Source organism: Dreissena polymorpha, chromosome 2, assembly GCF_020536995.1.
Source record: "Dreissena polymorpha isolate Duluth1 chromosome 2, UMN_Dpol_1.0, whole genome shotgun sequence".
NCBI classification, from domain to species: Eukaryota; Metazoa; Mollusca; class Bivalvia; order Myida; family Dreissenidae; genus Dreissena; species Dreissena polymorpha.
In genome coordinates, this window is record NC_068356.1 from 6162703 (window position 1) to 6190083 (window position 27381).

At 35.4% G+C, this 27381-nt stretch overlaps 2 protein-coding genes across 2 annotated transcripts in view; both read left to right on the plus strand.

Moving 5' to 3' along the window:
* LOC127865679 (uncharacterized) overlaps positions 1-27381 on the plus strand; it is a 459001-nt gene that overhangs the window by 417133 nt on the left and 14487 nt on the right. The window lies entirely within an intron of this gene.
* LOC127865681 (uncharacterized) overlaps positions 1-27381 on the plus strand; it is a 72739-nt gene that overhangs the window by 30871 nt on the left and 14487 nt on the right. The window contains exons 2-4 of the mRNA XM_052405604.1: positions 6611-6868; positions 11460-13030; positions 20590-20757. Coding sequence (XP_052261564.1) covers positions 6611-6868; positions 11460-13030; positions 20590-20757 — 1997 coding nt within the window. The remainder of the gene's footprint in view (positions 1-6610; positions 6869-11459; positions 13031-20589; positions 20758-27381) is intronic.

The window sequence follows — 27381 nt, forward strand, 5'->3', positions numbered from 1 at the left end:
CTACAGAATTAAAAATAATCTTCTAAGAAAAACATTTAGAAATGTTTACTATCTTTTGTCCAAATACTTTTGTACAGTATTTGCGAGTATAAAAATATTATTGTCTTAAATGTTATTTCCTATTTATGAAAGAACTTCAACGAGTCATGAATATTAATTTAGATGTTGTTTTAAGTTTTCCAATCCGGCACTTTTATTCCTTTTTGCATGAATAAGATTTAATTATCATGTTTAAGAATTATTTTGTAAAATAATTTATATTTTTTTTTTAATTATTATAAAAATACAATAAGTAGGTAATCATCTAGAGTGAAATAAGGGGGGTGCTGCTCCCTGCTCCTGTTTAGTTCCCCCTTCATGCCCTTCTCACCAACACCTTCAGTGAAGGGTACCAATGAGTTTTAAGTGTATTAAAGTTACTTTGTTCAAGGTGCCTTGTTATGCCATAACTAACCTAACTGGTTCAAAGCTAGGTCAGGCGGCAGTAAATTGGCTCTGGAATGAAGGTATCAGGGTCAGGGGAAAGTCACATCAGTCAATAAATAGCAATTAATTAAGCAGGGCAAGGTGTAGTTATTGTTGGCATGACCCAGGCCTCACAGTTTACTAAAATCTGGTGCAGGTAACTGTGGGTTGACCCAGGTGCCTTCTGGATTAATGGTCTAATGTACACACTAAATAGTTTTTGCCAGTGCAACAAAGCATGGCCTGTTATAACTATGAACTATGAATAACTATGAACTTACTGTAGCTGAGTCTGAGTTTCAATGCCGTCAAATACTGATTAAACTTTCCATTCTGTTAAACATAATTGAATTATAATACCATTATGTAAATAAGTTTTTAGCTTATTAAAATATTATTGAAAATCGCCGTTTGATGGCCATTTGTTCTAAGTCTTAATACCTTTCTGTAAAAAGCATATGTGACATAGAATCTTCGCACAAATTGTGCGACATAAAAAATGATTATATATACTAGAAATAGCTACAAATGAAAAACTTCGGCTCAGACAGAAACATCAGACAGAAAGTGGGTCATAAAAGTAGGATAATGTTTTATGTTTTGTTTCCAGAATAATGTGTTGCCCGCTGGGAATTGTAAATAATATGCTTGACAGTAAGGAGAGCTCATGCCTACCGTATTTTACCATGTATAACGCGCTACCATGTATAACGCGCATGCGATTTTTTAAAGCCAAAATGGAGAAAAAAAAGAATTCAAGACCAAAAACCCGAAAATTTGGCCGAAAATGGCCGCCATTTTTATATTGCGCAATCATTTAATCTGAGTTTTTCGGGCGCTTAATTTTTTGTTTTAAAGTAGGGAGCGTTTTTACGATCAGGAGCATGGGTTGCATAGCACTATATTTTTTGATAATTTTTAAGATTATTCTCTCGTGAACACCGATATGTCCTTATTGCTGCGCACTGCGCGTGTTTTTTCAAGACCCCTGCGCGTTAAATTCGAACCACCATTACCTATTACTCACATTTGAACAGTGTAACATTTTCATTACCTGCCGCTCACAACATCGTATGACATCTTCTTCTGCAGACCCGCAACATCGCAATGTCCAATTTTACGCAAATCGTCCGTGGATCCCATTTTATTTTTCATCGACTTAAATATTTCCCCATTAAGAGATGCTCCCCATTAAATCCAGTTTGACCCGGTATTTCGCGCCTTCACTGCGTCTAGTTGATATTATAGTGAGACAAACAATACACCCGAACGCTCAATTCCATACAGTTGGCGTTATTGGCGTAAGGCCATTTGACAAATATCATTTGTTTGTCTCTATTGAAAGAAAATAAAACGAGTCTATATCTCTATTGTTGGTTTGTAACCTACGTAGTATACTCGCACAGTAGCATATTTATGCAGAGATCGGAAAATGATTGATAAACGTATTCGTCGTTTCAATGCTTAGGGCCGAGTAATTTCGGCAAATCGGAACTCAACCTACGTAATACACTTGCTCAATTAACCGTTGAACTCCACCTCCGTTCTCTTCAAAAGGTTCGAAGGCGGAGCTTTGCACGTGCTATTATTTAATTGGACGATTGCCATTGAGGAACAAACACACAATTGGTTCGGCATGTTGATTGCTAGACAAAGGAAGCCAATTTTGTCGGCGAGAAACTTGTCGCTTTATTGCTTCAGACAGGAAGCGGCTTTCCTTTGATGACGTCAAACTGTCAATTCACATAGAGTGCAAATTTTCGGAATTGCTAACATTAAACTTTGGATTAAATTATCAAAATAAAGCAAAAGCGAAGTTGAAAAATATGATTGAAATAATTAGCCTCAGTTCAAATAAGACCTTTTGCGTTGTAAATCAACGAGTTTTCATGACAACAAAAACTTTAACAAACAATACCGCGACGCACGGGGATCGATATAGCTCGATTTTTTTTAATGAACAATCAATGAAGAAGTGTGAAAACACCAACAAAGACATTTTTTTCATCTTTTAATTTTTGTCAAAACTGTTACTACCCCGTTCATTCCTAACCTTTCCCGCTATATGTTGTTTCGACAACGGCCCCTTCAGTCTATAACATTATAGGGTGTAGTTTTCTGCAATAACAAAAATGGCGGCAATTGTGAAGATTTACGATTACGAAATGGATTTTTTGCAATTTAGCAACCAGGAAAGCGTTGTGTCAATGTATTACGCGCACTGAATTTTTATTTTGAAATTTGAAGGTAAAAAACCGCGCGCTATGCATGGTAAAATACGGTATATGTTCAAATGTCACATTTGTCAATTTGTGCCAGTCACAGTATGCTTGGATCACCTGCAAAACATTCATACGCAGTTAATAGTTAATGAACTACGCATTCATAACAAATTATGAATTGTACCAAGAAGTTTGATGACAATTTGTTTTAGTTCATGAATTGATCATGAACCATTATAAGAGTTCAATCATTATTTGTGAAGCATTTTTACAGCACCGTTTTTGCACAGATGTTTAGTTTTTAGTTTAATTAATTATTTATAGTTCTTAATTTTTTACAACACATTGATTAATGCAATAATATTGAGGTTTCCATTAAATTTACTTTTTCCACAAATATTCTATTTGTACAGTAGACTCTGCCAATACCGGACTCTCTGAATACCGGAAATCTCCCGATTCCGAATGATCGTGCCAGTCCCGTATTTTCACCTTTTATTTCTTTGTTAAAAAATGTTGAATAAACCGAACTCTCTCAAAACCGGAAACCGAATGGATATCTCCTTGAATTTCGTCATTTTCAATGTAAAATACATTGAGTACATTGGACAGTCCAAATTCTCAAGATGCTCGAGGCGTGTAAATTACAATATCTAGTCAGCACGGCGCGTGCAGTGTCACACATTCTGCTTGCGTATTTATCGATAATCGGATTAAAATACCATAAAGGTGTCAAGTTGTTACCTCGCTGAAAATTGAAGTCCAATTAAATAATGTAAAACAAACTGTGAATGTCTATTATAGACGTGTGGTAATACCAAAAAGTGATTGACGCGATTATTTTATTAAGTTTATGATAAACAATTTAATTACAAAATTAATGCATGCCGTTGCGACGATCAATTTCTTGTGATCTTCTCGGGTAGTTTAAAGGATCTTATAGCCATGTTTAAAACGCTTAAATTTAATTAATTCAGATCTATTTATAGCCAACTAGATGACCACTAAATTGCTTATATGACAAATGTCACGTACGCATGTACATGTACGTACATGTATAAAGCACCACGCTCACTTTGGGATAAATCAAAACAAGTCGGTATGGAATGTTTTTTGCTTTTAATGGAATAAAAACACATTTTTTAAAGTATACTTTAAACATAAACCTTACATGAATACAGGTATCTCATGGTACATGTAAATGTATATGGTTTGTTTTATTCTTATATGATTTTGTACACAATGCATACTATGTATATTTCGGCAATATGCCTACTCTTGGTAAACCGGAACTCTCTGAAAACAGGACGATCAGGCCGGTCCCCAGACCATCCGGTTTACAGAGAGTTTACTGTACTAAAATGCTTACTAGAGAATTGTTCCCAAAAATGTAGCCCTTTCTGGTTTTCAGATTTGTTTATTACAATTTTAATTAATAAAAGTGTTCCTTTTCTGACAGAATAATCTTTATATATTGTTTTCCGAATATGTTCTGTAAACATATTTTGTTGTTATGTTGTTGATTCACAAGTAAATCAATGAATGTAAGTCATTTGTTTATTCATTTGTAGAATTGTGTAAATCAAGTTATATATAATATCCTGTAAACGGAAACAAGCATTTAAACTCACAAAACATTTTGTCAGAATATCATGCTTTGAAGCACATGATCAAGTCCTAGATCAGCCAGCCAGTCAAACTTGACTTGCATGTCCCAAAATAGCTTGTTTTTTTCCAAACTCTTAACATAATTATATATCATCATAAACATGCATGTTGTGAGTGATATTTTATGGAACTACTGTATTAAGTTCACATGTAATTACCACTTTTTGCAGTTGCTCTACATTCAGACTTTTGTGGTTTATGTGGTATTTTGTTTACAACAGATACATTATTATTTGTTTTTCGTTGTTTCCCTGGTCGGATTTTTTTTTAAATCCGTGATGCGATCTAACCAATGGCTTACAAATTTAACAAATTGTGCATCAGTTGGTGTTTCATCCATGGGCAGTTTTTATGCCCCCGAAGAATGGGAATATAGTGATCGGACCGTCCGTCCGTCTGTCTGTCTGTCCTTCCGTCACACTTTGCTTTTAGGTTTCGAAAAATGCTCATAATTTGTATGTCCCTTCACATAGCAACTTGATATTTGGCATTTATGTGTATCTCATGGAGCTGCACATTTTGAGTGGTGAAAGGTCAAGGTCATCCTTCAAGGTCAAAGGTAAAAAAAACATGTATCAAAGCGGCGCAGTAGGGGGCATTGTGTTTCTGACAAACACAAATATCTCTTGTTTTTTATAAAAATACTTTGTTTTTCTTTAATGTAGTTTTGAAGTTTGTTAAATGTTTTCTCATCATTTTGTTTCCTGTTGCCCTATACAGTATTTGTAAGACTAAATGATAAAAGTGAAGGTGGAATGGCTCAGTTGGTAGAGTCTTGGACTTCAAGTCTGAGGATCACGGGTTTAATTACCACCCTGGTCACATAGGGATGTTAAGATATGGGTCATGAATTGAGCCACATTCTGAGAAAACCGGGTTTAATGCATGTGCGTAAAGTGTTGTCCTTGATTAGCCTGTGCAGTCCGCACAGGCTAATCAGGGATGACACTTTTCGCTTTTATGGTATTTTTAGTTTCAAGGAAGTCCCCCTTACCAAAAATCAAGTTTAGGCGGAAAGTGTCATCCCTGATTAGCCTGTGTGGACTGCACAGGCTAATCTGGGATGACACTTTACCCACATGCATTAAGCCCAGTTTTCTCAGAACATGACTCAATTCTTTTCTACGGCCTTTCTTTCCCTATTTTGATCAAAGTTGGGCAGTTATTAGTTCCTGTCATATGGATGTGTACAAAGTAAACCAGCTGACCTATAAAACGTTTGACATGGTTAACTGACTGCTGCATTATTTTGTTTAAATTTTGTTGAAAACAGCCTAATAAATCAACTATCAAAGATAGACAGAAGTAGATCTGATTAATGTCATTGTGTGTTTATCCACTTGCATGTTATGTTGACTATTTATGCAGGTCACATCATTATTAATACCCAGAAATCAGTCAGGGATGGGGGCTACGTTAACAAACGTCAGATAGATCTTACATACACAAAGCAAAAGTGGAAATGTGCCATACAACAAACATGCTGTAAAAATAACACAATGCACCTAAGCCGTGGAAATAAACATCATCTTTGTTTTATTTTTTTTCATTGTTGTTAAATTAACAATAAAGTCATGCACTTGCAACGTGAATAGTCAAAGTTGGCATAATTATAAAGTTTAAGTTTGAACAAAAAGAAAAGAACACTCCAGGGAGGTAACTCAAAAAATTACTTTTTTTCAATGTTGGACTCCTTTATAGACAAATTTGCAATATATCATGTTTAATGTGTGAAATTACAAAAATAACATGATCAGTTAATCTTAAATCAAAATAGTTTTCATGCTAAATGAAGAAGGGTAGGGATTATTTAAAATTATTAAGAATTATTGCAATTGTGTAAGATATAATAGTTAAGGTATTTGTCTTTTTTTTGTAACTCTAATATGCTATATGATTTAAACATACACTAGGTCACGAAGGACCAATTATTTATTAAATAAAATCAAATTAGCTGCGCTGTTAGTTGTGATGAAGGCAATGAATAGACCTTTTTTTTTGTCAAAAATCAGTATACTGCATTTTATCCTCCTTTGATTTGAAGTGTACTCTTTATGTTAGGATCATTATGTTTCATGGTTTTCATGAAAATCAATTTGTTGAGATCATAATTTTGTAAGGATCCACGGCCAATTTAAACTATGGTTTTTGAACCATCACAAAAAAGTGCTGACAGAACAAAGTCTCAGGTGAGCAACCTAGTGCCAATGGCATTGTTACCTTAATGTTCCAGAGGCATTTATTTCTGATTTCAGTTCCCACGCCCAAGACGAGCCCTATGAACAACAATCTGAAGTGCCTGGTGTGTGGAGACAAGTCATCGGGCATCCACTACGGGGTGCTAGCCTGCGAGGGCTGCAAGGGGTTCTTTCGGCGCGCGCTGCAAGATGTTGGAGACCCTGCCAGGAAGAAGTGCTTCTACAATAAGAACTGCGATATCACGATTTTGACACGAAATCGATGTCAGTACTGCCGTCTGCAGAAATGCCTGGCGTTGGGGATGTCACGATCAGGTAAAGAACACATCTTACTTGCTAAATAACGTGATTATTGACTATTTTAATGCCAACAATAAATGTTTTCAAACTAAAATTGTAAAATTAGTAATCATTATTCATGTATAAGTACTCAAATGCTTTATGTTACTTTTGACCCTATGACATTCACTTGTTGTATTGACTGTTTGACATTTAAAGGTTGTATAAATACAGCATGAATGTGTGATGTAAGCTGTGAGTAGATTTATATTTAATTCAAAAGGAAAAGCCAAACATTAAACAAATTGAACATTAACAAAAAAAATTGAAAAAATTAAGGGAATGACATATACTACATATGCTTCACTGTACAAATTGCTTTTATTAAGTATATTTGCAAGTTCCTAATGTACTGATGTAATACATATTTATTTTTAAACCATATGTGTTGAAACTAGCAAAAATTAAATAAACTGACTAATAATTGATTGAAAAAAAAATGTATTTTAGTATTTATAGCATTTATGATTGAAATGATTTGTGTATGAAAAAAGCTATTTGCCCGACTTTGGATGAACCTGTGAGAAGCATTTGTAATTCAAGCCTCATGGTGATGAACTGTATCATTATATCTAGGTGATGTTTAAAATATGAAGCAGTTATGCAGTTGGAAGTTATATAACCTTTCCCCTGGCAGTTAAATAATGTATGATGATTCGGTTGTGATGAGTTGTTATGCAGAAGATAAATGTGTTTATAGCAAATGCATTATACCTAATCAGTGTCTATAACTCTGCATTATTATATTACATAATTAAATTTCACCTGAAAGCTCTGATTTTCCTTTTGTGATTTTGTTGTTGTTTTATAATTAAGTTAACTTTTATAGTATTAATTGGTATAAAGCAAAAATATATTTTCCAAATAGAGATTTTTTATATGGAACATCAGAAATTATATTGAAGTTTTCACTTAAAGTTGCAATATCAATAAAATCTTTTACATGAAAGTATGTTATTTCAACACTGTCATAAAGTAGCATCCGTGTTATGAAGATTTGCCAATTTCATATGCTTCCCATGCTAATGGATATAATAAGGCTTTAAATGAACAATAAAATTAGGACTCTGTTCATTAATTTTTGTGAAAACCACGATCAAACAGCATTGGGGTGTGTCTTCCTTTGAAGGGGGTAGACAAAGAACATGAAAACAGTGAATATTATGATCCAAGTTCCTGCTTGCATGGCTAAAAGTGTTCCTTTTTTTTCCCGAAAGTTCCGGCTTTTTTTAAGCCCCGGAGGTCGATCTCTCAATTCGTCCAGAATCGATGAGAAATTTGAAGGGGGGGGGGGAGTAGGTGGTCCGCTGGTCCGCGAATATTTCAAAGATGCGTATCTGCATGTATAACACGTGTGCGAACTGGAATCGATAGCCATGGCCACTAAAGGGGCCAGTTTAACAGATAAGTGATAATAAACTCCTTCACTTGCACCAGTACGTCCATTATGCAAATGGTGGAAGTCCCTTGGATGTCCGATAATCCGCATGTACTCTATTTACTAAAAGACAGCACGTACAAATGTCAACTGTAAATCGGGTTGTTCATACTGTTAACTCCGCCTAAGAGGTACTGTTTCGAATGAAATAGTACAGCGAGTGGCCAATATTGATATTTCCAGCTGTCAATCAAATTCTTCTTGGTAAGCGCATCAGCCAATCAGGGCTCGGGCAGCCGAATACACGCCAACCACACGTGAAGCTGTATACAATAATATTACGAAGTTTTTATTCAGCAATAAAATATTTAAGTCCACGCTTTCCCCGTGGAAGAACGAGATGTTGTACATGAAGTCTAATTTTCGCATGATTTCCATTGGTACACGAAATACATGAGAAATGTTTATTTGTTGCTAGAATTTTATTAACTTTCCGTGAATAATAAAATCTGGAAATGATTTCGTATTTGAAAATACTAATATTGAATGATGTATTTTGTTATATCAATGGCCCTAACACATAATGCAATAAATAGTTAAATAATGTGTTTTGAGATTACCTTACTATGCATAAATATTGGTCTACGTGAATATCGCGATTCGGAATGAAGTAAACTCCGTAAAATTTAAAGAAAGACGCGTTTTTATTCTCCAAAATTCGCTTTCACTTAGGCAAAATTTTCTGAAAGGAGGTACATGTAACATTTTAAATTCAGTCGTTGATTTGTCGTCATTACTAAATATGAACAGTTCTCTATGCGCTCAAATCGAGTCACGTGATTTACGCATGTTCAATGGGAATTCCCCCATCCCACAATTCAATTTTTATATTCACTTGCGTAAAATGGCGGACATCAATATTGGCCGTATTTTGGTTTTAAAAATAGATATTGTAATAATACTGGATTATCGGGTAATTGATAGAGTTGGAACATGTACCTATATTAAACTTCTGAAATAAAAGTAGGACTTCAAAATTTATGTCTGGGACGTCCAAAATTTTAGGCTTGGAAGTCAGGACTTCCAACTTATAAAAGCTAACAGAAGCACTGCTATTAAGTGTAATTGTAGTGATATTTGTTTTCCATAATTAATTATCAATCAAGTTTCTATCATCAGGGTGTGTTTATAGTGTATAGTGAAATGTGTTCCAACAATCCATGAAGTGATGTGTGTCTTCACCAAACAATATCTTTGTGTTTTTATAAATAGATATAGTGATATGTGTAAAGTTTCCATCAATTGGTTCTGATTTGAATTCTTTGAATTTTTACCTTTAAATATTTGTTTTTGGTAAAAGGTAAGCTTTAAAGCTTATGAAGACAAGAAACAAGAAATGGTCTGCAGCTGTATAAAAAATGCAATATGGTGTATAAGATATGATTTTTTCTCACTCATTCTAAATTCTAATATTATTAAATTTCTGGACTTAATTTTTGTTCCAAATTTAAAGCCAAGATAGTGCATTCCTTGGCCATCTAAAATGCTATTTTCCAGGAGCTTCCGGCCCCCAGGTTTTTTTTTCAGGCTTTTTCAACCTTCTTCACTTTTAGCCATGTGCTTGTTTGTAACTTTATTGTATTATGGTTAGATATATAATTGTCTAGTAACTTTAAGTGCATACTGACAAGAACAGGCTTCCTGAAAAGTCCCCCAAAATGCCTGTCAAACGAACAGGCTCATGGAAAAGTTAGCCTTTCCCGGACAAAAATTGACCTGACCGAACATCATGAGTTTATAATTGAATAATTAAGTAAAGTTTAACTCATATTTATTGCAATGTGCGGCCTGGGTATAAGTACACTTGATAAAGTAAAACAAAACACTTGCATGTTCTAGTGATTACAGTGTATGATGGACAACAGCTTTAAATTCTAGTCAGACTCAAGGGAAAATATATATTTTTATAGGGATTGGATGCATGTAATAGCCTATTTTATCAGATTTATGTCTGAGGACAAGTGGGCCTCACATCAAAATATTTCAGGAGATTGAAAATGCTTAATTTACAAAGATTTTCAGGGGATTGAATAGAATCGTGTTTAACTCACATGTTTAACTCACAGATTTCAACAAGTCTCTGCTCATGTGCATTCTTGGTTCCGAAGTAATCTGTGATGTTTCCTTAATCCCGTTTAAATGTTTACAGTTTCGCTTCATATTGATTGTTTTGATATGGCACAGTAATATGTCAGACCAATGAAATTGACGTTTTCGAAAAAACAACAAAGGGAGAGCACTCTTAAGAACTAGTGATGCGTTAGTATTCTTAATGACAAAAAGGCTAGAAATTCACGAAAATAGTGATTTTTTAATGGGGGAGTTTTCGTTCTTTTGGCAAGTATTTGACTTTTCGGTATTTAATCATAAATTTTTTTGCCTGTCACAAGGACCGGCGATATTAGAAACTTCGCCGGACCGTAAAGAATTTTACCAGACAAGACTGGCGGTCCGGCCTTTTCAGGAAGCCTGCAAGAATATAATTTTGATGTTTTGCAATTGAAGCCCCAGACGGTGAGATATTATGACTAAGCACCTCTCAAACAAAGTCTTAATAAAAAAAATTGAAAAATGCTGCTGCTGTCAGTTGAATACTGCTTTCCATTTATTTAAAATCTATGAAATTAATAGGGGTAAAAAGACAGGGCCTATGATTGTTTGTATACATTAGATTTGGATTAAGATTCTCTAGAATATTATAAAAATTGGATTCATGTCTGCAAACGAATGGCTTGAAGTTATGTTCTATTAGAAAATGTTAAAGTTGCAGCTCCAATGTCACTTTGCATGTCCTCCGGGATTGAGTCATATAATGTTGTTGTCTGCAGTATATAACTGCCCTCGATCATTACTTGCCTGAATGAATCCAGATCATCTAATAATAGGACACATTACCATGTAGATGCACTTATAGCTTGGCTCAAACAAACAGGAATACATAGTATGTGGACTTTTTGGTCTTTGTTTGACATTTCATGTTGGGGAATGTGGCACAGAAGTGGGTTTCTGTTGTTTTGATAATACAGTTATTTGCTTTGAGATTACTAACTCTAGTTATTGATTGCACTTGTTTAGTTTTTACTTCGCAATTTCTTTCTATTCTTATCAAAATAAGATTTTTTATTGCAGCCGCAAAACTTGGCAGACGTTCTCGAAAGATGCGTGACCTGATAAGAAGCATCGAAGACAAGCAGACTGAACAGGCCTTGCATGGCCTACTGAGCCTGAACTCTGACAATGAGTACCGCACATTGATAGACGGGCTGGACAAAGACGAGGTGAACCTGAACAGGCAGGAGATCAACCATCTGTCAGTGGCCGCCCTTCAGCTGTTACTGAAGCAGCGAGCAGAGTGTGGGCCAAACTACCCACGTCAAAGGGCCCACAACTCCTGCACGCCCCCACAGCACAACAGTCCCCGGTCTGACACTCCCCCACCCGCTCACATCAATCTTTCTTGCAGCACCGAAAACGAAAGACCTCTGGATCTTTCAGACGAGTCCAGCCTGTCGAGTAGTCATGACCAGCAGCTTTCTGCTATGCGCGCAAGTTCCTTGCCATTGAACCTGATGACCACAGCTTCCCGGGCCCAGATGATGGGCTCCATATTGAATATGCAGTCTCAATTGCCATTCCATTTACCGCACTCCCCTCTTGCCATTAAGACTGAGGACAGACACCTAGAAGAGAGGAGGTCTCCGTACCTGCCGATGTTCGATTCAGCGCTGATGGGTTCTCCCCATAACCATCCAGCTGGTCTGACCCCTCAGAGCATAGCAGCACAGCAGTTTGCGGTTCATCAGCAAATGGCGGCTGCTCGACAGTTTATTGCCCAGCATCAACTTGCAGTCAGCAGCGCTAGTCTGGATCTGAGAATGGCAGCTTCCACAGCAAGTCGAGGAATGGAAAGTCGTAGTTATTACAATGAAGATGAAGAGGGTGAGGAGGAATATAGCATGGGTTCAGATCCCTCAAGCAATAGCACTTCAAAATCTGTGATCAGCCAACAGTCTAGTCTATTAGATCTTAGAAAGGTTGTTAAAGAGGAGGAAAGCATAAAGCACAGTCGCAGCCCTATCAAGAAGCGACCGTACGTTCCATCGGACAAAGATGTGGACCCTGAGGTTGTGTATAAACATTCCCACTTGAGCACAGACAGTTCGTCATCTTCCATCAGAAGCTATACCCCTGATAGGAGGTCCTCTTCAACAGAGCAGTCCCCGCTGGCTGCCCCCTACCCCGCCCACCTGGTGCCATTGTCATCCTCTTACAACGTAGCCCAGCCATTGCACATCGACACATCCGCTCATCTTCACATCGACATGCGTGGCCCAAGGCCATCTTCACCCAGATCTTACCATGAGCCCACTTCTCCAGCAAACTTTCATAGAGTCATCTCCCCTGAACTGCGACCAAGTCGAGAAAAGCTGCCCTCAAATTCCGATCACCACACGGCGGTTGTGGCGCCTATTGTCCAAAGTCGATACAGCTCACACATGAATAGAGAGGATGAAATGCGACTCACTGTTTCATTGCTTACTGTAAAAATCCATGAGTCTTTCTTCCAGACATTCACGTTTCTGAAGTCGCGTCTAGACGAGATGCACTTTAAACTGCGCAACTACCATGGTGGGGAATCCATGGACAGTATTATCAACCGCCTGCTGGCTACCCACCATGACAAATCCAACAGATTCCAGGTAGGTTTTAATTGTAGTAATTTTTCCTGTTACAAACTGAGTTTCATACTTACAGTAATCATTATAGTTTTTAATGCAAGAATACAAATTCAAATAATCCCATACATTTTTCAAATGTTTGTTAAAGCCCCTTTGAACCCTGGTTGCACTCGGACTCCACTTTACAGTCTTTACAGCTATTTGTTCTATAGCTGTTCCAATTTGTGCACAACTTATTTTGTTATTTAGATATTCATTATCTGTGAAGTACTTAACGATGATATACATGCCAAGAGAATAATGAACTTTATTGCAGTCTAGACTTAGCTAACAAATGTCTATATCATACAAATCTCTAATAAGCAGGTTAAAAATGTGCTTCAAGATGTGTCTACTGAATAATGTAATTGTTACACTTTCCCAAAAACTCAATCCCCACAAGGGTTTCAAAGTAAAATTTCAGATGGTAATAGTATTAGTATGTCTAGACTTACTGTATTTTGGTTGTTATTCAAGCTCCATTTAGTTGTCTCCTCAAGTATATTGAATGATATCAATACACTTGATAATTATCTGCCTTAATACCTAGAAATATGGCTTCAAAAAAAACGATCCATGGTGTTTTTTGCATCTTGTTTCAACCATTAGTTAATCTCATGGAACCTCATATAGAACATAACTGTGTGATTCTTATACATGGACTTCTTCACATAAAATTATTGTCATATTTTTTAAAGTTCAAGAGAGAAAATCAGAATAATATATATTGTATTAAGTCTCTCTGTCAGTTTTTCTGTCCTTAGACACAAACTTGTCCATAGGCATTCTCTTACACTTATCAGTGTGAAACATTTCAACTTGCAGGAATTGTTCCTTATGACATGAAGTAGTGCACTTGTTATTTGTTTGTCCTACAAAAAATTACAAATGTGTGACTCTTTTTCAACTCAGAGTTTCTATACCATAATGATTACAATTGAACTATAAGCAGATTATTTAACATCCTGTAACAAAATTAAGGGGGATATACTGGAATCTTCATGGACATCTTTCCATGTGCCTGCCTGTCTGTCCATTTACGCAAACTTTTCCCAAGTCGTTCTCCGTCACTTTTCAACATACATAACATTTACACTTGCAGGCTTTCTTCACTATGATATCTGTGAATGTGCATTTTGTTTAAATCATATTTGATTAAAGATGTCAATTTTTAGTAGGGTTCAGTGTCACTATTGTGAACAATTCTTGTTTCACTCAATCACTGGTCCATTCAGAGATAAAACTTATAAACATCTCAACAATGTGACCATTTTTAAATTTACACAAATGAGGGCACTTTTGTGTTTTCCAAAATAATGATAGACATTTAACAAGATTTCCATTTTTATGCCCCCTGATCGAATGATTGGGAGCATATTGTTTTTGGCCTGTCTGTCTGTCATTCTGTCCCAAAACTTTAACCTTGGTTAAAGTTTTGCGATAACTTTTGCTATATTGAAGATAGCAACTTGATATTCCGCATGCATGTCTATCTCATGAAGCTGCACATTTTGAGTGGTGAAAGGTCAAGGTCATTCTTCAAGGTCAAAAGTCAAAAAATACAATCCAAGGGAAGTAATAAGCTTTAAAAGGGAGATAATTTCTAAACCTGCCAAATGATATATTGAAATATTATTTCAAAGCGGCGCAATAGGGGGCATTGTGTTTCTGACAAACACATCTCTTGTTGTTTATGATGAAACATAAATAATGCTTAATTTTAAATATATGTCCTTTTCATGGGCATTATTATGCATGTTTATGTTTTTTATTGTAAATTTGCCAATCTGGGAAAAGATCTCATATAGATGTCAGTTTCAACAAAATGTTTAAGGTCACATTGTGAGAAAAATAAAATAATAAATTTATGATAATAGGGGAATAACTTCCAGGCAAATTTGTGAATGCTCATCAATCTGACATTTCGCACACACAGATGTGCAGTTTTGAGTGTTTTTCTAGTCCATGCAATTTTTGTAGATTGTCATACAGGAAATCTACTATTAAACATAAGTGCTTGTCTAGACATATATAGCACTGTCCTTGGAGGAGATTATGTGATGAACACTATATTTGCATGAACATTGTATAGTGGTTTTTAACGCTTTCCCACTTAGATACGTTACATTTTCACACATTTGTAGTCCCTTAGAAATTATATTTAATTTAAAACCTTTCTTACTAGATTCAAGTTTTGAAGACTTCATCTCCATACCTTAGATACTGACAAGCAGCAAACAGCATAAAACCTGAACATTTGTAGCTATGTCTTGTTTTATTCAATCAATGTTTTAGAGTATCACATATTTTACCTAGTTTGCATAAATGAACTTGTAGTAATATTTGTAATTACCATGTATAACTTTGAATCTTCAAGAATGAAAACACTGAAAATTGAACAAAAGTAGAAGACATTTTCAACAGCTGAAGAAAAGACAAAAAGAAAAAAATATGTGTCTATTATTGTAACGTTGTTGATGGAGAACAGGATGACATAAACATAGACAAAGTCCAGTTCTGATTTCTTTTCGTTTTATTTCTGCTTATTAAGACAACACAACGTTTTCAAATGTCCGAACAATATTCTGAACTACAAGTTACATATGGCGCTACGGCCACTGGCCGCCCCGCGAAAACAACAAATTGTATACGTTCTATCCGGCTGTTGGCGTGAGACTTCTCTAACTAATAGAGATATAAAAAAACAAAACCTTTGATTGTTACATGTTCAATTCTGATTGGTCATTGGTGTTCATCTCTGAACGTGCTAATTGTTGATTGGCTGAATCGCTAAATTTACTGATTCAATCATGCAGGAAACGTGTAGACAACATTAAGTACATTCGACCCATGTTATAGATGACTGCCCTAGATTATAATGCTTGAGGCATCCACATTGCACTTGCCAGTTGGACAGACATGATAGATTGTCGGACTTGATTATAATGCACTACTGCAATTGACATGACGCCTGGACGATGATTGCTCTGCCCACTTAATCACGTGGCTCAGCGAGTAGAAAACCTAGACAAGCTAACACCAAAATGGCTTCTTTGCCTATAGACTGCATATAGATTTACGCGATATTCCGGATGATTTTTATGGACTTTTGGGCACCATATGACACTTGTAAAAGGGGTTTTGTGTCTTGTAGTTATTCTGCAAATGCAAAAATATACGTCTATAGAGAACATCAGCTATTTATAACGGGTTTCTCGGTACATGAAACACGCTCTCATACGCTTGCGCCCTTACCGAAATCGAACCTGTTACTACCTGTAATGGTGTATAAGCAATAAATTAACACTTCTTCACCGATATTTACCCGTGTTATTTACGAAAATACTAAATAAACATCCCCCCCCCAATGAATATCAAACATTGGTTATGAGACATTTATCAATCACTATAATTGAAAGTGCAAGACAACGCAATCAGTTTGGTCATAGTCTGATATAAAGTAGCGTTGTATGAAGGGCTATTCAGTAAAGCTACCAGTATCAGACGCTCGCGCAGGTACCGACTTCCCACAAGTTAACGCATTTATTGGTTATATCAGTAATAATAACTGTTATACAATGGCATTTATCAATACGTTTTTATTTAAATAGAAACATAAAATCTTTTCCACTTGTTTCTGACACTCAAAAAACTCGATTTATAACGGGGATTTCGTTAAGTTACGCATAGTGGGTATCAATATTCTCTATTATTCTACATGCACATGTGATATAATTCATACCTAATAATGCTTAGTTATTACTTACATGACATTCCCAGTTTTTGGAATAAATTTATGTTCCAGAAGGGTGATCTCGGTAATTCTACACATTGAAGCTTCCACTCGCTCTTGTAAAGACCGCATTTCCGTGTTGGAAATGGTATATATTTAATTAATGTAACTTATCTTTCTGGAGTTACATTAACCCTATTTACACCGTTTTTGCCATATTTCATTTCCGTTTTTTTTCAAACAAAATAAACGAAACTCGTTAAAAAAAAGAGAATTAGGCATTCGATCTCCAAGTGTTGATTAAAAGCGTTCATTGGTGACACCGCATGTCTGCACATGTGTAAATACCGTTATTAAGATAACATATGACGTGCCACCTTCAAATAACATGTATAATGGCAATAAAGTGCATTACTATCAGAGTAATAAAACACAGCATGAATAAGGCTTCATGCTGGGTTTTATTTCTCTTAAAGTAATGCAGATGAACATTGCTTCTAATAATCACATAGTAACTGATAAAACTATTTAAAAAAACATGAACTATAATGTGATGATCAGATAGAAAACATAAACTATTTAAATCTGATAGTTTATTCGATAAAAATATATTTAAATTGTCTTTGACAGTGTTGACGTTCAGTTGTTCGTAGGGACGACCGCATGCATTTATACATCTCTTACACTTCTCAAGATCTCTTTTCGTCTTTGGAAACGATAAAAATTCAATGCCACCAACTAATCTTTCAGGATATCGATTGTCCGAGTTACATAATCCCCATTGAAACCGTTTAACCATTTTTATGTCCCCCACTATAGTTGTGGGGGATATATTGTTTTTGCCCTGTCTTGGTTTGTCTGTTGGTCTGTTGCTTGGTTGGTTGGTTGGTTTGCGCCAACTTTAACATTTTGCAATAACTTTTGCTATTTTGAAGATAGCAACTTCATATTTGGCATGCATGTGTATCTCATGAAGCTGCACATTTTGAGTGGTGAAAGGTCAAGGTCATCCTTCAAGGTCAGAGGTCAAATATATGTGGCCAAAATCGCTCATTTTATAAATACTTTTGCAATATTGAAGATAGCAACTTGATATTTGGCATGCATGTGTATCTCATGGAGCTGCAAATTTTGAGTGGTGAAAGGTCAAGGTCAAGGTCATCCTTCATGGTCAGAGGTCAAATATATGTGGCCCAAATCGCTTATTTTATGAAAACTTTTGCAATATTGAAGATAGCAACTTGATATTTGGCATGCATGTGTATCTCATGGAGCTGCACATTTTGAGTGGTGAAAGGTCAAGGTCAAGGTCATTCTTCAAGGTCAGAGGTCAAATATATGTGGCCCAAATCGCTCATTTTATGAATACTTTTGCAATATTGAAGATAGCAACTCGATATTTGGCATGCATGTGTATCTCATGGAGCTGCACATTTTGAGTGGTGAAAGGTCAAGGTCATCCTTCAAGGTCAAATATATGGGTCAAAATTGCTCATGTAATGTCACTTCCGCAATATTGAAGCTAGCAATTTTATATTTGAAATGCGTGTTTATCTCAAGGAGCTGCACATTTTGAGTGGTGAAGGGTCAAGGTCATCCTTCAAGGTCAAACGTCATATAGGGGGACATTGTGTTTCACAAACACATCTTGTTAATCTACGTTTTTTAAAGAGGAAAACAAAAGAAACTCGTTGAAATAAAAGTGAACCTAGACATAGCTTGTCTAGGAAATGGCGGACAGTTCGTTGCTAACTAACGCGCCCGATTAATCGATCGCTGATGTGTAGATCAATTCTTAGATAAGGATTTGATTTACAGGCGGCGACATGTCAATTATTCTTACCGCTATCACATATTGTATCTGTTTTGACTTTCTCTGACCATTCAAGTTACTGATCTAGAACATTTTAACATATTCTTAAGAAACATTTTGATCAAAATTCTATTATTTATAAACTTAACAATTATATTCTTTATAATTAAACATATATAAATATTTTCCCAAATTCAAGTATTCTATTATTAGTAATTTTCAATGAAAGAGTTATTAATAATTTCCAATTTATATAATTGTAATATTCATCAATAATATTCATTACGTTACATTATGCCCTTGTTTTTTTATTGAATTTGTTTTACAATTGTTTCATAAATAATAACGTTTATTTACCAAGCAACCTTTGCATCAATTTGTTGAAGATGCTTTATCTATCAACAAATGCATGGCAAGAGCTATTTAGATTGTTATTAAGGTGTGCTATGTGTTATTGACTTTACTGTGACATTCTTATGTCTAGACTGCAGTTTCAAAGCCATAACTTTACCCAGAGTGCTCTATTTCCTCATACTGGTGCAACTGAATCTGTCTGGCCTGTTTACTCTGCTTGATGGAAATGGTCTTAAGGGAAAAGGGCTTTAATCATAATTATACATCAGACAGACATTTCCAGACAAAAATGTGGCACAATTGGCTTCTATTTTCTGACCATCTTAACTAGAACAGAACGGGCGCATTTACTTTGTGGGTATTCTCTGTCAGCTTAGTTTACTTAAGTGTAAGTTTTGTGATGTCTAAGCTCATTTTCACAACAGTATTGTAATATTCAAATACTATTGTGATATTATTGGGATAGTTTGTCTTAGTACTCTGCTGTTTCCTTGTTTGAGAAAAAAAACTTTTGAGTTTAATCTTTTAAATCCAAGCTTTGGATTGTTGACTATTAGTGATAGTTATCAATGTCATAATTTGTCCATTGCTTAATTTGATTCCATGCACTTTGTTGGCAAAAAAAAAAATATTATAATTATGTGACTTATTTTTGCATCTCTTAATCAGAGTAGCTTATTTATGCTCTTAAGAAGGAACTATTATAAAAGCACCCAGAGTGAAGCCATTTTATTGTATTTGGCTTGGCATGAATCATGAGACCAAAAATGTTAATGACTTAGTACTAACAATCATACTTGGTTAGCGTGTTGCTTTGATATTAAATTGTTAAAACATCATTTTGAATGAAAAATCATCAAATTATAACGAAAAATTATAACGGGCCAGATCAACAACAAGTAGGTCAAGCAAGTTGTGTACCTTGTTATTTCTTAAAATTTGACCAAGCATTGCTTTATTGTCCCCTACCGGTTTTAACAGAGGAGACTTATGGTTTGCGCTCTGTCTTTCAGTCCGTCAGTCTGTCAGTCTGTCACACTTTTCTGGATCCTGCGATAACTTTAAAAGTTCTTCATATTTTCTAATGACACTTGAAACATGGATAGATGGCAATATGGAGAGTATGCACGTCATTTCATTTTGTTCCTACATCAAGAATTCTGGTTGCTATGGCAACAAATTAAAAAATTAAAAAATCTTACAATGGTGGAGCCAGTAGGGGACATATATTGCATGGCAATAGTCTTGTTATTTATTATTTGTCCACCCTTGCAGCGGCTGACGGTTCATAAAATTGTTAAATACGAACTATCTTGCTTTGTGATATGTTTGCTTACATTGTTCACTTACAGAAAAGAAAATTATATGTCTGCAGTTTTAAATTTTTCATCCAAATCAAATAATATTAAAATACAATTGTAAGGGATTAAACATCCAATCAGGAGTATTTCTTCTCCTTTCAGCTGAGTTACTGTGGCTTCACAAATAGGTCATAACTTTAATTTACCTGTTAAATAATGATGACTTTTAATGAATCCAGCAAGGAGGGTTGGGTACGTTCCACACCTGCGGTGTTACCAAAATCACATTCCAAACTTACACTTATGTTAATTGATTATAATAAATTTGTGTATATTGCAGGGTTTGGATGGTCGGCCGCTGAAGACCGGGGAGGTGTGTTGGAATGCATTCCAGCGCCTCCTGAACCAGTCCATTCAGGACGTTATCAACTTTGCCAAGCGCATACCCGGCTTCACAAACCTTGACCAGGAGGACCAGATCAGCCTCATTAAAGGAGGCTGCTTTGAGGTAAACTACTCAACCTTATAAAGGGTGGCTGTTTTGAGGTAAACTTATCAGCCTCACTAAGGGTGACTGCTTTGAGATAAACTTATCAGCCTCATCAAGGGTGGCTGCTTTGAGGTAAACTTATCAGCCTCATTAAGGGTGGCTGCTTTGAGGTAAACTAATCAGCCTCATCAAGGGTGGCAGCTTTGAGGTAAACTTATCAGCCTTATCAAGGGTGGCTGCTTTGAGGTAAACTTATCAGCCTCATTAAGGGTGGCTGCTTTTAGGTAGACTAATCAGCCTCATCAAGGGTGGCTGCTTTGAGGTAAACTTATCAGCCTTATCAAGGGTGGCTGCTTTGAGGTAAACTAATCAGCCTCATCAAGGGTGGCTGCTTTGAGGTAAACTAATCAGCCTCATCAAGGGTGGCTGCTTTGAGGTAAACTAATCAGCATCATCAAGGGTGGCTGCTTTGAGGTAAACTTATCAGCCTCATCAAGGGTGGCTGCTTTGAGGTAAACTTATCAGCATCATGTACTACACAAACAAGTTTTTACGAAGTCTTCAGACTATTTGCAAAGTCAAATTTCTCATATAATTGAATCTATGTAAAATTTTCATTATGAATTGTGAATATGAAAATCAGTATAACCATTATAGGAGTATGGAATCATATATTTACTCAATATATTTTCAAGAATGATTTTTGTAGACACAATATATCTATTGTTTATGACAGCTGTGCGATCGTTTGCATGGTTGTTTTGTGTAAAAATTATGCAACTACAACCTTATTGCACTGAATAAGCCTCCATTTCCACAACTGTTTAATTGTGTAACATATGATGTATGCTGCCTCTGAAGTAGGTATGAATATATTGGCGTTTTATTATCATCGTTCGTTTTCATTTATATTTTATTGTCATTCAGGGCACTGATAAATGTTTCATACGATTGAATTTTTCCAAATAATCGGGATTCATACCTTCACATCTTTTTTCATTATGATAAGAAGGCATAATGACAGAACCAAAGCAGTTCTTACACAACCATGATTACTTTATTTTGCTGTTGACAAAGACACGATTTTGCTGTATTTTAAACAGGATTTGATTTTGGTTTCTGGTCTGCTGTATTTATGGCCTAGTGCATTGTTTTTTTCTACCCTATGCATAGATAGCTTTTGTACTTTAGTGAACATCAATGACAACACGGTATCCATCAAGATGTGTTAACTCTGGCAACTACACAGTATCCACGTCAATGCTATCATCTCTGATCAATCTTAGTACCACAACCATGGTCTTTTCAAAGGGAAAGTACAGATATCTATGTAAACTACTTCTTTTTAATGCTACTTAAGTAACTTGAAACAAAAAGTTCTTCAAAAAAATATAAAAAAAATCTTGAATGCTCATGAATCAGTCACATTTACCATGACCTCTACCTAGTTTTGTGTCCAGGTTATTTGCTCTTATGCAAGAGTGCTTTTTGAAGTAGTACTGTTAATGAGGTTATCTAAATGGTGTAACAACAGTGTAACATGTACTTTTGTGACCTTGTATCATCAATCAAAGCCCTTAATTGCATGTTAAGCATTTATCATATGTACTCTTAAACTTTGATATAAACGTTCAGCCTTTATTCATTTTTTATGAACAGTCAGGAGGAAGTTAAGTAATTAAATGCACAGCACTTTTGTAAAAACTGGGCTTTATGCTTAAGCTGAAAGAAGTGTCTTCCCTGAAAAGCCTGTGCAGTTCCCACAGGCTCATCTCAAAAGAAAAAACGAGAGCGCCGATGGCGTTAAAAGCATAGGTGCAAGATACAGGGAAGAATGGCGTCACGTGGTATAATGTAGTTCGATATCGCCATCCGCGAATTTCTCAAATCAATAATTTCAAACAATTACCGACTATTTAAATAGATAATCTTTCCATTTACATCAGTGTTTGAAACGCTTATGAAAAATAATTACCCAAGCCTTTCAAAATTTAAGCACGGACAGATCTGTATCGAACTATTGTTTTCACAAATGAAAATAGACGCTACCCTATTCGTCTGCGTCAAGAATTTGTCGTAAAACTTGTGGTAAGCGTTAGATGCAGACGTGCACAACAGATTGAGTTCTGAATACAGATTTCTGGATGCAGATTTTTATAGAAACTCCTCACAGCAGTTACTTCCCTTGCTTCGCCCGGTCAGTAACTTCTAGTATAAGGGAGGCCACTGCGTAGGAGATTGAGATTTATAATGCAGATAGAATTGTTTTACGAACGAAATTTGTTTTAGGTTATAAGAAGATTTTTTGACATAAAACGGTCTTAGAAAAATTCACTAAAAACGGTGTCAGCAATATTCTTGGAAGAAAACGTTAGAAAAACGTTTCCAAAAAAAAGTTGTAAGAATGACCATATACTAAATTAAATAGATATTTCGTCTGATTTTTGATCAGGTAAGGCTTCATAAAGGGCAACCGATTGATGTGGATTTTCGAAATGTGGTATATACCATAAGCATAGGTGCGTAAACGCACCTATGCTAATAATTCAATTAACAGTATAATAACCTGGATTCTGATTCTAAACTATCTGAACCTTCACTGACAATTGGCAGATTCTGACCAAGATTTAGGAAAATGTGGTTGGAAACAATTTTCTAGTATCCATTGACCTTTGGTGAATTGCCAAATGCAGGAGTAATTGTTGCAAATTATTAGAAGCTTTGCTGGGGAAGTGGACAGAAGTGAAGCATAATTGTCACTTCTGTCTGGCTAAGTGAAAGACATCCAGAGCCTCTCCCACTTGTGTACTTTCAATATCTAGTTTCGTGACCTTGTTACCAAATGTTGCTGTGGTCTCTTAAAGGTAAAGCATTTTTGTAACACTTCATGTGTATTTCTTTATAATAGAAAAAAAATAAAACAATTTTAAAAGTGTCAGTTAGTTGCGGGGACTTGAACAGAAACATGTTGCTCCTGTATTGTTGAATTATTGCAGACGAGATTCAGTTGGGACACTCTTCAAAAACATGTAAATGTGTCATGTGCTAAGAAGTTGACATTTATTATGGAAGCTAGTTTTGATGCTGCTGGGGAACACGTGGAGAGATGGTAGAGTTTTCAAAGAAAAGTGCATGTGGACTGGCTTTGATATTCAGAATGCTTCAATTGCTGGGTGTTACCCTGTTGTATGAGCTCATTTTCACAAACAATAGTTTAATCTTTGCACTCAGCTTTTCCTTGAAACTGCTGACCTGTCATGATGTTTTATAGTGGCAGTTTCATCAAGTGGATTTGGGTTTTCCTTAAGTTGCATATGCAAATGGGCAAAAGTATGTACTTTCAGTTTACTTAAGCATGAATAATCGAGCAGCATGAATAATACCTGGTGTATCAAAATCCGTACATTAACATCTCATGTGAAAGCTTGTTGAGAAGTTATTCTAAGTTAAGTACCAATTGTGTTAAGATTTGTCTTGCATTGATACTCCAGATTTCTCAAGATGTGTCACGTGTTCTGAGTAAAAAAGACACCGAGATATTTTGATTAGGAAGCAATTGAAGCTGGGTGCTGCATCATTCAATGATAATAGATAAGAGGCGTTTGCAGTGTTCAGGCATTGTGATGAATTGGCACTTCAATGCTTCCCACGGTGGATTGGCAGCCATCTTGACTTACTTAAATACAAGAGGAGAAAAATCTACATAAAATAAACCCATTTTATAAATAGCTTCTCTGTAAAAAAAGTTCTTCACTGTAAAATACATGTAAATGTCATGACGTGTCAGTTTGAATTTGAATGGTGAGTCATTGTGACTGAACAATGTGACTTATCAATGTGGAGAGTCAATAACCAGTCAATGTACTAAGTCAATGTGACCATTCACCGGCCAAACTGAATGTGACCGTACCGGCCAGTGTGACAATACGGTGATTCAATGCTACTTGTCAATAGGACTATCCAATGTGACTAGCCAATGTTGTGAGTCAAGGTATCCTAATATTGTTACCATTTAATGTGAACCTAAATTATGACTTGGAACCAGCCAATATGACCATCCAATGTGACCAGTTTATCTGACTATTCAATAGTCACTCCTTTGACCTTCTCAACAGGGTTAGATTGACAATTAGTTAAGTCATTAAGAAAGCTAAGGAGTGAATTGTTTGAATGACATTTCTTGTAATAACTTACTCAGCTATTGTCAATAATATCCGTGAAAGTTTGACCTAAGTAGGGCATGGTAACCCATCCCATCATCTATTGGCAGTGAACCCTTCTAATGAAGCCTTCTTCCAATAACAACACTTTGCAGGTCAAGATTATCATCACTTTACCAGCATATGGCACACTCAAATAGGGGAAAACACAGATATGGAGATAGTCACAGCATTTGTTCAGAATCTATGTAATGTAAAAACTGTTGCCTTGTTTCTTTATATTTTGCCAGATATAAACTACGCCTAAAATAATTAATCAATTTTGTTTATTTTTTAATGGAGACTTTTTAATTAGCTTAGAAAATTTGGACAAACACTAATGGCAAGTATGCACTCACCTCATTCATGTTAATCTGTTAAGCACAGCGCACAATTTCAGATAATTAAATTCTTTTATCATGTATTGTAAGGACAAAACCTGTATAAAAAATATTGAGGCCAAAATAGATAGTGCAACCTACATGTATATATAAACCAAAATTAACCTAACAGTAACACAACATGCTTAATGTAACTTGCTGATGTGTGTGTTTTTTAAGGGCAATTTTCCGATAATTGTCTGCAAATTTCTACAGTAAGTTAGACACATTCATTAAAAAAAGTTCTAGTACATGAAGGCCAATAGTAATGTTTTTGTGAAAATTGGAAGAATAAAAAGGACACTGTTCATGCAGCGATCAGTTGAGACCTGGGTTAACAGACCAACGTATATTTAGGTACTCGCAAAAGACTTTTCAATACTTGCTTAGTAAGAAATGCAGCATTAGTTCTTAATTCATCATTGTATCAGTAATTACATTAAAGCCAACACAAGCATTTTGTGCATACAGGAACTGTACAATTTTATGCACCTTTTATTGGATGAAACAATCCACAAGATAGATGTCAATATTTGTTTGAAATAGCATAATAATAAATATTTAAAAAGAACTTTATGTGCAGGAATGTTTTTTATATTCTGATAGAGGTTTATGACTTAATTATCCTAAAAATCTAAACAAGAAATATCTTTTTTAAAAAGATATACGGCGTTGATTGTGGTCGGTGTTTATTTATAATCAAGCGTTATTTCTATGAGATCAAAAATAGCAAATGACGTTTTTTCTGTGCAGTTCTTAGCTGCATTACACGCCAATTATGTGGTGTTGTGCCAGATTTCGTGACTTATTTCGCTTTATTAGATATTATTACTCAGATATCTATATTTACAGAATAGAAAAATACAAGTAGCATGAAAATAAATGAAAGCATATAGGTCAGCCGGCAACACTCGATTTTCATCTTATTTGATTCCATTATTAATAGTATTGTAAATCCTCGTGTTCATGCTTAATAAATTGGTCTAAATGGATAAAGATTTCTAATTAAATTAATTAAAATTGGTCCTTTTCATGCAATTGTTGAAAACACATTAAAAATCTATGATTGACATACCATAATAATATCACAGAATATCTTATTTAGTATCTTTCTGATCAAAATAAACTTCAAGTGCACATAGTTTACGCGATAGCGTTTATATTACAATTTCAGTAACTGACTGCAAACTGTCCTTGATACCTTGTGTGTTGGAATGCAATGCATTAAAGTGAAGTAACAATTCCACTGCTGGAACGAGGGCTTGTTTAAAGCTTTAAACATTTAAGTGTTTAACGGTCAATTTCGAAAAAACTTTTAAATATTTTCGTTAAAGTGTATATCAGGTTTCTGAACAACAATACTTATTTGATCTAAAATTTATGAGTGCACAGAATGCAATATTGTAGTAATTACCAAATATGATAACATAGCCTTTAAGTACCAACGCTCTGGCGCAGACATTTTTCTAAATATAAAGGGGCACACACTCTGTATTGATGTCGAGAATTGAGTGTGAAACTGCTCTATCTCTCAAACCTTATCATTAGAGAAAAAATTGTTTCATGCTGAATACGCAGTTAACATCGTTGCTAAACAAACTGTAGTATCCCTTTTCATACCCTATACTTCCCAAAAATAGAAAGTCAATGGAATAACATATTAATGTTATTGTGAAATCTGTTTGTAGATTGCACGTTTTCTACTGCGAAAAGTTTCAGGCCAACTGGCGGGAAATTTTATATTCCAATGGATTAGTCGCTTATAGGGGTCAGGCTTAGGTGAAAAGCTGGAGTAGACAGCTACGCCGAAAAAAATCCAGTCCCTCTAAAATGTACATTGGCTAAATATAAATTGATTGTCAGTTATTGATAAACTCTCAATTTCAAGACAGTATCGCGAATATTTTGCATGACTTTTGTAGAGGCATACTATTTATTGTTTATGTTTTCCAAACAAAGTACAAACTCCTTCAAAATCTTAATAATACAATATACCCAGTAAGAATTAAGTGTCAAATCAATGTCACATATTATAATCAATTTTGCAAATATTCATTTTCTTC